Source organism: Mastigoproctus giganteus, chromosome 1 (genome assembly GCF_048544385.1).
Source record: "Mastigoproctus giganteus isolate SK-2022 chromosome 1, ASM4854438v1, whole genome shotgun sequence".
Taxonomy (NCBI): domain Eukaryota; kingdom Metazoa; phylum Arthropoda; class Arachnida; order Uropygi; family Thelyphonidae; genus Mastigoproctus; species Mastigoproctus giganteus.
Window position 1 is genome coordinate 32,002,665 of NC_143575.1, and position 15,218 is coordinate 32,017,882.

Sequence of the window (15,218 nt, forward strand, 5' to 3'; positions counted from 1 at the left end):
AGAGGTTAGAAGTGGTGAGAAAAGCCATATCAGAACTTTGTAGCATTGTAGATCTTTTTCTGGCAAAACTTTGAAAATGCTCTCCACAGCCAAGTGTAGTCAGCAATACCATTTCTATTTTTATAAACAAAATTTTTACTCAGCATTTCTTAAGAGGGCAAAACCCGCTAGAATATCTTCCTTGAAGTAATTCATAATCAGTTGATGGCTAACAAACAGGCATTCCTTGTTGTACCATTCCAATCCATATGCTGAAAAATTCTAAATAAGCCATCTGAATGTGTACTGCACTAAATAATACTATGACTGTATTGTAATATAAAATGCATATGTTTTCAGTGAAATTTAATTTCAGTCTAAAGTGTGAATTTAAAAAAATGCTTTCCTTCAGCTTTTCAGGAGTCAAAATGGGGAAGCTATACTTCAATTATTTTCAGCATTGTTTGCTGAATCAGTGTATTATTTTTGAAATTTTTGTTACAAATTATATGTGAAACAGACTTCTGCATAATAAAGCATTTGCATAGAATGCCCCCCCCCCCCCATTTTTCCTCTCATGTATATGGTAATTACTATTCTTCTTTCTCATTTCTCACTGCAGCTGATGTAAGTCTGTTTATTTTTCTTAGGGTGGGAAAGTGTACAGAGTAGAGAAAGTTCTTGGAAAGCGTATTCATGCTGGACGTGTTGAATATCTCTTAAAATGGAAAGGTTATTCAGAGTAAGTATAATACTAATTTGTAGTCAAAATATTTGAAGCTATTGCAAAATTTCTGTTACCACACCCTTACCCTCCAAAATAATGTTAAAATTTACAACCATCAATGTTTTGAGGTGTGAACTGTTATTTCCCTTTGTTTTAACTTATTTCTTATATTCTTACTAGATATAAATCATTTGATATTGTTCATTTTCTTCATGGAGAGTATTACAAAGTAGAGATTATATTACTTTCTCTATTCTGGTAAATTTTATTAGAGAGCTCAAAATGAGCTTCCATTGCCTTAGCTCAGTTTAGCCCAAACTCTCCAATGTTTTGACTGACAGAGTGAGCCATTTCATTTGAAAGTATAAAGTGCTAAATGTTTTGTGATTCATTGTCAGTTAACCAGGCATTCCAGCAGGATGACACAGAATTTTTCACATTTCAGTGAAATGTAAATACATACAGGTGGTACAAGGACTTGAGTTTTATGAAGTTCATTTTATTTATATATTAGTTTGAAAATAGAAGCGTAACTTTATATGTATAATCAGCAAAATGCTCTACCATCCCTTATGTGTAAATATTGGAATTGTCTTACCCAGACCTGTGCATATAAGGAACACAGATAAGTCGGTCAGGCAGCAAAATATACCAAGTCATATGAAATGGTACATTATGACTAAAACAGCCATTGAACAAAAAAAAAAAAAAAAAAAGTAAAAGCCTAAATTCCTTCTAATTTCATACTATCACAATCCACAGTCACCAAGTTTTATTACTTTTCCTATTCACTTCTGATGTAATGGTCTTTTTGCTACACCTCTTTACAACAATCACATAAAATATTAAATCAAATCTGCATATTTTTAGCACTGGAATGCCCTGATAAGCAGTCTAAGTGACATGGTTCTCTGTGTGCAAAACCAAAGCAAAATTGTGTCAGCATCATCAAAGTAATAATCTTTTATATATATTTTTAATAAGCTATTATACTTCCATATCTGTTACAACCTGATGATTTTATTGCATCCTCACTAAAAATAAACATGATTTTTTAACATGCAACTTTAACTCTTATATTGAAGATTTTGGTAAGTCACCACCCTAACTGTTAAACATGCTGCACTTGATGCCTTACATACTCTTCTGACAGAAGGATATAATTGAGAAAGTTCCTATAAATTTGAAATATTTTGAAAAAACTTAATGAAAGCTCCTGTTCTTGGTGGCATTTTTATACCTGTGCTCAAAACCATTTAAGAACTAGCAGAGTGTATTTAACAATTCTCTGTTCCTCAGTGACCATGCTTATGCAGGCCTGAAATGTAAGGTTTCATTAGGTGGCTGACTAAATGAGTTTGCAAAGTAAATTATGTTAAGGAAAAGCACATTTTACTTTTAGAAAGCAAAAACTATATATTTCTGAGAATTATTCAGATCAAACAAATTTGGATGTTTTTTTTTTCTTTTTCTTTTTTTTTTTTTCTCTTCTCTCTCTCTCTCTCTCTCTCTCTCTCTAAACATTTTCTCTCTCTCTCTCTCTCTAAACATTCTCTTGAATGTTTCAACATTTAATAACAATTCTTAAAATCTCTAGCCTACAGTTATAGTGCCCAACATTTTTAAGTTAATACTCTCTGGTTATGAACTAGAACTAATAGCTTTAGCACCGGCAATGTTAACCAATTTTGCACAAAGAAAGATAACCAATAAAACAGAATTTGCTCTCTCCTTTTTGTAAGACAAGTTAAGTCACCACAACTGTCTCAAATGCACTTATTTTAATTTTTTCTTTTCCTTTAACTTAAAATTTCATAGTTAGTTATACAAAGCTCAGCTGATTTAAGTTGGCTACCAGCAAATTACCTCTTTATTTTAAAATCTTGTAGATATAGCATGGCAAAATTGTTACCTCATAACTTGATTTTTAAATTTACTGTTGAACATTTGTGAGTGGGACCTTCTAATGAGGTGATTTGAACACAGCAGTAATCAAATTTGCTTCATAGTTCATTTAAACAAACATTGCAAATTCAGTGTAATTCATAAAAGTAAACTTATTAAGATCATTTGCATATCATCAAAAGGAAACTGTTCTTTTTAAAGAACATAGTTATTTTCATTTTCATTAACCAAATTAAATTAACTAGAGGATCCAAAATTGAGTTTTTTTTTTTTTTAACCTTGTACTGGGTATGGGTTTTAAAAGACTCCAAGAATTGATTTTCAGAGGAAAAGTTTTTAGAAAGGATGTTCAATAGGTACCCTTTTTATTTTCTGATAATTAGTTCATTTCATCTTTAACCTTTACTGGTCACATGGGTTTGTTATAAATTTTTTACACCTGGTTAAGGGTTACTTGTGTTACTGTATATATTTTTTCTGCAGTTATTTTTCTCGCCAAAGTTTCGTTGTCAACTTCTCATACTCTGACATGTAATGCTCTTCAAACTGTCATCCTCAACTACCTGCAGAGGCAACTTGTTGCAGTAATCAACAATTTGCACAATTGTAAATTTTCACAATTTTTGAAAATTCTTCCTTCATTCATTTTTGCTAACCCTTCTCAGAGCCTTATAAAACTCAATTAGGCCCTACTCTAAAGTGTCTGGTTGCCAAGCTCTCTAGCTCACATAACCAGTCTTTCCTTGTGCAGTTGCCATTTTGCCATTCTCATCATGTGAGTTCCTGTCTTTGGACCCTTTCAAGAAGCTCAGTTGTCTTTTTTTTTTTTTTCAGATTATGTTATCTCCATACTTTGACACAGTAATCCAAATGTGGTTTTACAATAGCATTATACAGTGGGATTATGACCTCCCTACTTCTACAGAATAAATATTGTTTGATAACTCATCAATAGGACACTATGGGCTTTCCTGGCTGCCTGATTACACTGCTCAGAAAACTTCATATCTGCCCATATTATAACTCCCGGGTCCCTTTCTTCCTCTGTTATTCAACCCCACCAAGTGTATGATTTATTTTGGGGTTGCCATTTCCCAAATGTAAGACATTGCATTTTGCTGCATTAAAACATAGTGGCCATCCTTGAAGCCTGTTCAAGTCATCCTGAAGGAGTGCTGCTTGGCACTGATCATTAACTCTCCATCATGACTCTCCCAGTCTTTATATCGCCTGCAATTTTTGACATCATACCCTCTATCCCTTCATCAATGTCATTTATGAAGATTAAGATTGGTGTAACGTCCCCCAAGGACATTTGGGAGAAGAGAGTTGGGACTAATATCCATTAGTCCCAACTTTCTTCTCCCCATCCACCCTGATCAATCTTAGGATTTTTCCCGTAATTCCAACGTATTCCAGCCTATATGGTAACCTCTCATGAGGGACTGAGTCAAGTTCCTTGCTAAAATCCAATAAACCATATCAAAATAGCTTACCAGGTTAGATAAAACATGATTTTTCTTTAACAAAATAATGTTGCCTCTCTTTCAGAATGCCATTTCTATCAAAATGTGGATTGCATTCTTAATCATTGCCTCCAAGATCTTTCCTATCTTAGAAGTCAGTTCAACACTGGTGCTACAGGTTTATGCCATCCTGTAGATGCATTAATTATCTTAGAACTGCCTTTATGTATTGGTGCTACATTGGCATTTCTCCAACTCAAAGGAATCTTTCCTGAGTTTAGGAAACTCGGGAGAGATTCCTTTGGTTGAACCTCAATGGTTCAATGTGCTGTCTGGCTACCTCCCTCAAAATTACTGGGTTTGTGCCATCCACTCAGGAGCCTTACTTGCATTTTGGCTCCGAAAATTTTCTAATACACAGTCATCTGTAATTTAAAAATCAACCTCTCCTCAACAAGACTGGTCTTTTGTCAGTAAAGACCAATGTGAAATACCCATTCAATTAATTGGCATCTTTAGCTGATATATAAGACTTTCCCACACTCAATACACAAGGTTTTGATCTGATTTGTTTTCTTCTTTGTATTCACATAAAAAAAAAAAAAAAAAAAAAACTCCATCTCCCCAGTCTGTGATTTCTCATATTCAACCCTGTCCTATCTAACCTTATAGATCAGCTTGTAGCTGTTGTAGGCATTAATAATTTTCATTGCTTTGTAACTTTCCCATGCTATCTTTTTCTGCTCTATTAGATTGGACAGCTCCATTTTCATCCATCTTGGCATCCTCCTCATGCAATAATTTCTTAATGGTATATATGCATTCAGTTTAAATCAATAATTGTGATTATTGCTTTAAAGGCATTCCATAATTCTAATGAATTTGCTTTCTCACTGCAATCTGCCCAAGTAATAGATGCCAAATAGCACATAAAGCTCTACAGTCCCCTTTTCTGAAATTAAAACCTGTTACTTTACACTATACTCTTCATGATCCTCTGGCTTGTAGATTACTCCCACTCTCATTATAATTTGTATCTAACCAGATCACACCATGCAGATTCTATGCTGGTAAGCATAACTTCTGACTCAGCAAAAGTTCTTTGCACTCAGGATGCTTTTGATAAGAAGCAAACCCCGCCACTCCTTCTTTCTATCTTGTCTATCTTTCTTAAATACATTATGCATACCATAGTGGAACTTGTCATCTCCACTTTCAGGGTGGCACCATGTTTCTGTTAGTCCTATTATGCCAGCATTAATTATCCTAACCAGGAGGTTGAATTTACCATTTTATCAACAACATTTCTGGCAATACTGTAAACACAGTTAAGACTAAGTATTCTTCTATAGTTTACTACCTTGGCATACCCTGTGAAGTTAGTTGGTTAGACTTGTTTCTCCTAGATTTATCTTCTCACTGATTTGAAATGTTGCCATCTTGCCAATATTGGCTCTGTGGAAGCATTACTTTGATCCATATCATCAGATAAATCCTTGTCAATATTACCCTTCTCTACCCTAACTAGCAATTTCTCTGTACTCATAAGGTATCCTCAATGATACTGGCAAAAACCTTTGCATTTCTTTGTTCAGATTAATATAATCTCTACAAAATAGATTCTTTCTACCTACAAGTGAGATAACTAGTTACAAAAGGTGGGAAGGAGCAGCAGTGCGTAGCACACGCTTCTTGATTAGACCTGGTGTTCGAGCCCGTCACCACCAAATATGGAGGATGCGGAAAGGTCAGAGAATGACCGCCCCATATCACGGAGCAATATGGCCTTAGTTACTAATGCTCCTAAAAACCAAATAACAAACAAACAACAACAAACAAATAGCAAAGTTATGTGAATACATTTTCTTTTATTAACAATTAAATAATTCTCTAATAACAAAACTAAATACACAGAATTTATCACGAAGCTTTATTAATACCCTGGTTACAAAAGTAAATGGGGTTTTAGCATGGCATGCTTTAGTGTGCTTCATCAAACCATGTTTTTTCCTAATTTTATCATTGATGAATGAAAAACAATAGCAGTTACAGTACAATAACAAATAATCAGAAATGTCATAACATGAATTTAGATTTTTTTTTCTCATCTTCTTTCATAAAGAAAAGTTCTTAGTTTCTGAAAGATCAGAGGAACTTTCTCTAAAAATGTATTAATGAATTGGTTTGAAAAAAAAATGCACAATGCATAATCCTTATTGGTTTTGGTAATTAACTATAAAATATCAGTGTAGATGCCCCATAGTTAACCCATAAATTTGAACTACGTATGTAGTGTAAAAGGCATTGTTTTAATAGTATCTCATATTGTGGGTGCCTTCACCTGCCTGCCCACTGATGATGAAGTCCACTAGCTTCAAAACGATAGTCTGGGTGGTGGTATCCTCTGAAAATAAATAACAGTGGTCTTCTCTACTAGAGAAGCATTATTTATTTGAAGTAGTGCAATACCAGTTATCTCGTTGTGAAGGCACCCACAATATGAGATACTATTAAAACAATGCCTTTTACACTATACATACATAGTTCAAATTTATGGGTTAACTATGGTGTATCTACACCGATATTATATAGTTAATGAATTGGTATATTAATGAAGGTAATTATCCTTAAGATATATAAGATATAGGCCAATGGCAGTTTATCATTAGAATTAAAACTGGTATCTGAGATCAAGGTTACCTGTTTTTTGGATATCAAATAAGAAGACCTAGGTTGCAGATATTTTATCAAGAATGGTGTGTGTGAATTAATTTTACCCAAGTGTTAGTGAAGATTGTATCAAAAATAACTTTGCAGAGTGCTGTTAGTCTGCATGGATATTTTCTTGAATAATGCTCTGGGGTACCAACAGGGTGTAGAAGAGTTGTCAGAAACAAGGTCAGAGATTTCATTTCACCAAATACAAGTGCATTTGAAAATGATTGCCTGTTACCTTGGGTCAGGGGTCCCCAAACTTTTAGAAAAGCTGGCTACGTATAATTTTTGGAATATTTGGTTGTTGTTGTTATTTGGTTTTTAGGAGCATTAGCAACTAAGGCCATATTGCTCCGGGGATATGCAGTGGTCATCCCCTGACCTTTCTGCATCCTCCGTATTTAGTGGTCATGGGCTCGAACACCGGTCTAATCAAGAAGCATGTGCTACTCACTGCTGCTCCTGCCCACCTGGCTATGGAAGCACCTGAAATATTTGGTAGGGCAGAAAAAATTCCTAATTATTGAAAACTATATTCGATCATATTTATGCAGAGAAACAACTTTTGTACCTACCTGTATCTACAGATTCAAAAATAAATCGATTAATATGTAATATAAAATATACCTGTTCGTTTATATCAAATTTTAATTATTACTTATTGTACTAATCACAAAAATACAGTTAGTAATACAACAAAATTATAATTAATTCAATGAATGTGGTTGTAGAGTGCAGCTGAGTTTTGTAATATTGGGTTTTAAAGTACCAGTTCCAATTCTTAAAAAGTCATCTAAATGTTGGTTGGTTAGACGTGATCGTATTTTTGATTTTACATTTCATTTTTGAAAATGTCTGAAAACAATAATTAATTCAATGAAATTAATATTTTTACTCTCAAGATGTTTATGAAGCTGACCCATGAACCCGCTCCAACCATTGTAACCGCTGATAGCAAATCCCAGTTCAATTTGAGGCCATCAATTGCTTCTGACAGACTCAAAAATATATTTTCACCTGTTGTATCTTTCAAACTTTTTAATGCAACTAGCTCTTCAGTTACTTCAAAAATTTGATTTTTACCTCTGATATAAATTAGTAATTGAGCTGTATGGCTTGTATCTTCACTCTCATCAATTGCTATAGAAAAATGTTTCAATTCATGAACTTTTTCTATGGGTTGATTTTGAACGTCAGCTCCTAAATCCTCAGTTCTCCTCATTACAGTCGATGAAGATAAACTTACTTTACTTTCTCAGGACATACTCCTTCTGCAATTGCCAAACAAATTTGTTTTACAAATTCTCCATCTGTGCAGACTCTTCTTTCTTTGGCAGGGCCTGCACAGATGGAGATGCACTGATTTGGGAAGCTCAAAAACTAGCTCTAACTGCACATAAATTTTGATGAGTAAAAGTTCTAATCTTTTGTTGTTGACTTTGAAAAGTTTGGGTTTTTTCTACCGCAAAACTCCTTGAAATTTATCGTAATTTGAGGCATGTTTTTTGGTGTACTGATGTTTCACATTATATTCCTTGAACACCGACAAGGCTTCATTGCAAACAAGACAGCTGCAAGTATCATTGAGCAGTGCAAAAAAAGTAATTAATTGGCCACCACTCATTAAAAACGCCAACACTCAGCATCAACTTCCCTTTTTTTCGACATCAACTTAACATGATTTTTACGGGGTCACTGGAATAAAAAAAATCTCTTAAATATTGAAGTAAGCACTGATGTCTTAATTTTATGAAATATTTTAACATAAATTTATTTACATATTTGAAATGAATTTTAAGGTTTATTTACTTTATTACAAAAAAATTTAAACAGTTGATTTTTAGCAAATCTTTTCTGCGATTCGTATGACAGGGAATACGATTTTATTTACTACCAAAAATGTAACATCCGATAAAAACAGTACCTACTTACCTGACTGCAAAACATGATACTAACTTGTTGTGTTTGCCCAGATTTTCATAAAACTTTGTTGAGGCTACAGAAATTGGTTGTGCTTGCAAAGCCTTCAATCAATACAACACTTCTGTATTTTCTCTTAACAGTTTATTAAACGAAATGTATATACAAGACTAACAAATGTTTAATTTAGAACTTAACAAGTGAACTGCTAACTTAGTACTAAAGAAAAATATTTTCAACATGATGGGCAGAAAGTTATCCCACTACGAAAGGGATAGGTCTCTGTGGAGGGGATACAAGCATCACCCAAGCCAAGAGATTAAGAAATCTCTAATTGCTATCTCTAATGGCTATAGCTATTTAATGACAGGGTCAAGATTAATGGATTATTTTTACGATGTTTCAAAGAATAGCTTTAAGTGGAAATAACAGAATTAACATGTAACAAGACTAAGCTGATGACACAGAGCTGTCAGCATTATTAATCAACCAATGAATGTTAAAATAATCTGTAAAATGTGTTTTTCATAAATTTGATTGTGATCTAATATAAACATTAATTTTTAAGATCTACTTGAAATATCCGTGGGCCGGACAAAATTCTATGCTAGCTGGTTCCAGCCTGCTGGCCATAGTTTTGGGATCCGTCCCCTAGATGAACATTTTCCATAGCAATTAATAAAACTGAGAGTGAAAAAGCTCCTACTCTAAAACAATTCTGGAAGTAATTTAACATCAATAAAGCCATTTATTCAAAACAAAATTCAATGAAAATATCTCTGTTGAAGGCTGCTCTGTTGACCTGAAAATTGGTATCGTGTTAATCTTTAACTTTCCTTTTTGTGTACAAAGGAAGAAAGAGTGTGCTCCTCAATGGTTTTTTATTTTTATTTTTTTATATACAGTAAACCCTCGATTTAATGGACCTCGATATAACTTATTTCGGATTTAATGGACCGGACAAATAATAATACAGTAATGTACATATTAATCTCGACCATATTATTTTTTTAGGTTATACAAAACTTCAGTGTTATTATTAATTAAAAATTAACAATAATTAATACCTATTTCCATTATTGTTTTGATAATTACCCATTTGTATTTTTATAATCAAATTCAGGAAATTGTTTTTTATTCTTTCTGAAAACGTGTTCAAATAGCTGTTGTCTCCCAGATAACAGATAAGAGCAGGCGGTGACTTGCGAACTGAACATTACTCGGGACACTAAACTGCAGGTATACCAACTCGCTTTGTTTCGTTCTCAAGCTGTCATGCAGTCAGGTTGTATACAGAGTGTTTCTGTGATTTCTGAATTGTGACTTTATTTATTAAATAATTTTACAATCCTTACAATTTAAAATGGCATCAAGTGATAGAGGAGTTAAAAGAAAGCGTGTAAACTTAAATGTGGCACAGAAATTAGAGCTAATTGAGAAATTAGAACAAGGCGTCTCGGTAGCATGTGTTTGTGAAATTTACAGCTTAAAAAAAAAAAAACTGTTTCTGATATCCGTAAATCAAAGGCCAAATTGCAACATTTTATATTGTACAGTACTATATATTGTATTAAAGTGTTTTTGTTTTTTTTTACATCAAGAAAAATATAAAATAATCTCTTCCCCCAGGTTACATTCGATTTAATGGACTTTCAGCATTAACAGACACTCCTTCTTCACTATTCACTGCATCTACTAGCAAAATTTCAGGGAAATTCGTACGTTGGAAAATGCATCTGGAATTGTTTATTTGAAACAACATTAATGCAACATTTTTCCTGGATGTATATTTGATTTTGTAATAGTTTCAAGAAAATATTTCTGAATTTTTTAAAATATTTTCAGAAATATTTCTTTCAGAAATATTTTCAAGAAAATATTTCTGAAAGCTGCATTTATAAGCTTACAAAAAAAAAAAAAAAAAAACTGGCATTAAATCAAAATTAAACAAATTGATAAGTGCAATTTTTTTTAAATTTCTGCAATTATTAATAAAAATAAAAAAAAAATAAAAATTGTTTTGCAACTAGATAGTATTACTAACTGGGGGACTCCATACGAGTGGAGTTCAACCTGCAGGACAATGCAGACCCATTAACAGTTTTATCCAGCCCTGGAAGCATCTTGAGAAATATTGTCTTCTATAACGAGACAAAATATTTCTCAAGATTGGCACCTCTGTATGCTCAGCAAAGGATGAGTTGCTGCAGCATTAGAAAACACAGTATAGCTATCAATCACAGTTGAATAAAACCAAGAGAAATAGTGAATGGCTGATGCTGAGTTCTGTGAAAGATAGGTGGGCTGCAAGTTAAATTCTGCATCTTTTATTTAAAAAGAAAAAGGTTAAAAATTATAATTAATGTTATTTAGCTTAATTTAAATTATAAAACTTGAACTGTTTTTATAATTTTTGCCCTTTGTGTTTTTTTTTTTTTTTTTTTTTACAGCAAGATTTAAACTGCTGCAATTGTCTTAATGCTCACAGCAGAACAAACTTTGCATTCACGGTGATTTGCCTTGGCATTGTTAGCAGATTAATCTACGATTTATTTGAAAGATGAGATTTCACTAAAAGCTTGTTACAGAGTTACCACTCCTTTATCAGATATCAAGTGGTCTCTAGTGACAATAATTAAATAATATACAGATCAGCTATTCATATTGGTGCTCAAATTAATAACCAAACTAGCAAACCAATTTCATATCACTTTTCTTCATGCTTTATTATTATATCTGGAACAGAATCATATAATAAATTGATATCTAAAAATGAAATATATTAAGCTATGGCAGTTTCTAAGCCCAATGCAGTTGGACCAGATAATGTCTACAGTGGCAGTTTGCTATTGTATGATAGAATATTCCTAGCAGAACTGTTCCAGATTCATTGCATCAGTTAATAATATCAACATTCCCAAAACTAGAAAAAAATTATAGACCCATAATCCTAACTAGCAGCGTGTGTTAGGTAAGAAAGGTAAGGTACTAGAAAGAGTATTTAACATACAGTTAATGTATGATTTAGAAGGATGAAACGGATTTATATTAGACCATTGAATTTGAGCAGAAGTCATTATTTTATACTATTTGAACATATGGTTATCAATATTGTATTTTTTGATATAGAAAAGGCGTGACACTACTTGGAAATTTGGAACTTGAGGATCTGTATGATTACAGGTTTTAAGGATATCTCCCAGATCTCATCAAAAACTTGTCTGCCTGAAAGTTTTGGATTTGTGTCTGATCTTCATCTCTAAAACCTTTTGCTAAGAGGAAGACGAACTGCAAAGTTTGCCGTTAAGTTTCACGCTTTGTAATTCAGATAAATTCAATCACTAAACAAGTGCCACCAGCAGTTATGTTGATGACTTTGGTATCTCATATGATTCTTGTAATATTGAACAGTAGAATGACAATTGCAGTATATGCCATCGATTGTATTAGCAAGTGGACTATAAACGATGTACACAACCTCTCCACACAAAAAACTGTGCCCATTTCTGCCATAAAAGAAACTTGTATTTATATTCTGAATTAAAATGAAAAGGACAAATCATCCTGGTTAAATCAGACATAAATTTCCAAATTTTAGTGTTGATTTAAAAAAAAAAAAAAAAAAAACACTAAAGCTTCATGAGTATATCCACAGAATTAGAGCAGAGTCTATGAAGAAATTAAATATTTTACAAGTTTTGTACTCAGCATTTAACTGCAAACCTACAGGCAAGAGAAATGTGAGCTGACCAAGACAACAATGGTGAGATCAACACTGCCTCCCAGGGCTACAGCAGAACAGTTCTTAAAAGGCCTAAGCCAGATTAAGTTCATGATGGTGATACCCTCAACAACTTCAGTAGCAGATAGATGTCCTCTTATATGACTATACCAGGGATTCTCGGCAGGTGCAATATTGCCCCCAGGGGGGCGAAAAAATCATGGGTATTATAATGGTTTGTGGCCCTCATGTTCAACTCTACCGAACAATGTCTTATTCCTTAATATTTAATTTCTCTCATTAGGTTTTCTTTTCCCCTGAGACAACTGATTTTTAACATATAGGTATATTGTATTAGGAGTGAGTGAGAAATTTTGATAAAAGAAAGATAGTGGGCATGATTTATTCTTAAAGTTCTTTAATAAAATCTGCAGATTTTATTAAAGAATATTCTTTCACACAAGACCATTTCATTGCTTAAAATTTAAATGGCTTTGATTCAAGAATGCAACAATAAAATAATCACTTCAACAAACAATAACTTCTTGCAGTAGTTTTGGGTTATGACGTCATACTAGACTACAAATGGATTTTGCTAACTATTGAATTGTAAAAATACCTATAAAAGTATTTTGAAGATGGCTAAAACTCCAGCTGAGGGAAATCGAGAGAAGTGTGCAAGAATAAAAGCTGCAAAGCTACCGAAGAGGCTCCCCATGTCAACAAAAGAACAAGTTCAAAAATACAGTACAAAAAAAAAAAAAAAAAAAAAAAAATGCAGAGATTTAATAAAATCTGCTTCTTAAGATTTTGATCATCAACATCAACCTTCTACAGACTTCTCTTCAAAAAGCTGGACCATAGACATCACGAAATTATATATCCAGAAGATTTGAGTTCAAATGAATTACCTGAGGATTTTTGATTGATTCCTGAACCGACTAGACAGAGTATACTGCAACAACCAGCTTTGACAGACCTGCTACAACGAGGTTTGTCGGTTTGCTATGGTTAGAGAAATCAATTTAGAAGCCATACCGATTGCAAGAAGAAGTATGAGTGTTTTGTTGAATAACAACAGAACGATCTTGGCTAAACAAAATTTCCCACTAATACCGGCTTGTACTATTACCATCCATAAATTTCAGGGAGGTACTTTCGATTCCGTAGTTTATGAATATGAGAAATGTCACGAACAACAACTAGTTTATATTGTGTTATCTCGAGTTATCGCTATCAATGATCTTTACATTACTGCTGAAAATGCAGAAAAGAAATTTTATCATGGACTGAGAAACACTACATCCACTCTTGCACTTCAAGCTGAAATGACCAGGTTGTTGAGTAATCCTCTATTTACCATGCAAGATACTTTATACGAGTTCATTAAACAACAAGATCTTTCCATTCTAATGTTAAATTGTCAGAGTTTACATATTTACAGTGGCGATCTCACTGATGCAGTCGCACAACAATCCAATTTACTCCTGCTTTCTGAAACGTCGCTAAATAACAAAGAAGTAAGCATACCTAACTTCAATTGTGTCGTTCAAACGAGAAGATCATAAGGTATAAGGTATGTTCATGTCAGACGACACCTGGGATTTCTCCCATCTTCGCATGTGTTTTGCTGTATCGAGGACAGTACACTGTCAAGCCAGAGACTTGAAAGTGTGTGGGCAGTGTATGTGCAGTGTGATATGTTGTGCCCATTGTTTGTCCAGCTTATTGGCCGCCAGGCCCCTAGTGGGCCCTGACGTTGCCACGTGGAAGCTAGCCGGGTGTATCCAGTATCACAACAAATTGCTCTGGCAGGTCCTGCCACTTAGTTTCCTGGGAATTCAGTAGCTAGGACCTAAAAAAAAAAAAAATTATGCGTTTGACATTAATGCTTAATGGGATTGCTGTTAGGAAATGGCTGGTTGGAGTTGAACGCTAAAGAGAAGTGTTAAAGGCCTAATAGGTCGGGCAAAGTTTTGATGTTCTTAGACATGTGAGGCTATACACTAGATAAAAGTTAATAGTGTTAGTTGTTTTAGAGATTTACACCAAACCGGTAGAATTTAGACGTTGATTAGAATTTGGCGGCATTGTTAAGGGGTGTACTCGTCGATTTAGTGAGGGGGGAAACTGAAGATGGGGGGACGATAGAGTAGGCATCCCCAAAGAGGTCAGTGGAGACGAGCCCCACCAGGTGAAGTATGGGGGTTGGGCAGGGAGGAGAGGAGACAGATATCCGTCTCCTCCCTCCCCTGCCTGGGGATGGGATTTTAAAGGGAACCAGGTTAGAGTACCCAGTTCAGAAGATCAACAAGCTGGTGATGTAGCAGTTTATCATAAGAGAGGAAAATCATACTCTTGTTACTTCTCATATGGAAGTGATTTATCGTCAAACCGTTGGCAGATCCATGAGGTTAGACCTGTTGGACACATTTGTGCAGCTAAATGCCTTCTTCCTAAAGGTCAAATAGTCATTTACATTTCACCTAACCAAAAGATCGAACACATCATTGAATTCATCCATTTCGTTTTACTTCCTTACACGATTGAAGGTGCTGCATTGCTACAACAATTTTCTCAGAAGAAATGTGACCGAATACCGATGATACTTAGTGGAGATTTCAACCTTAATTTTGCAGATACCCAATCCAAACCTTTGATTGATTTCTTAGAAAATAGATTTGGACTAATGTTAAATACCTCTAGATCTGTATCAACTACTATTCAAAGAACTATAATTGATGATGCTGTGTTTGAAAGACATTTACATGCTTTACAGTATCAA

The 15,218-nt window shown here is 33.9% G+C and overlaps 1 protein-coding gene across 4 annotated transcripts in view; it reads left to right on the forward strand.

Moving 5' to 3' along the window:
* Nucleotides 1–15,218, forward strand: part of LOC150090684 (uncharacterized) — a 306,488-nt gene that overhangs the window by 154,224 nt on the left and 137,046 nt on the right. For all 4 annotated transcript variants that reach the window (XM_090372249.1, XM_090372256.1, XM_090372243.1 and 1 more), the window contains one exon: nt 630–721. In XM_090372249.1, coding sequence (XP_090228375.1) covers nt 630–721 — 92 coding nt within the window. The remainder of the gene's footprint in view (nt 1–629; nt 722–15,218) is intronic.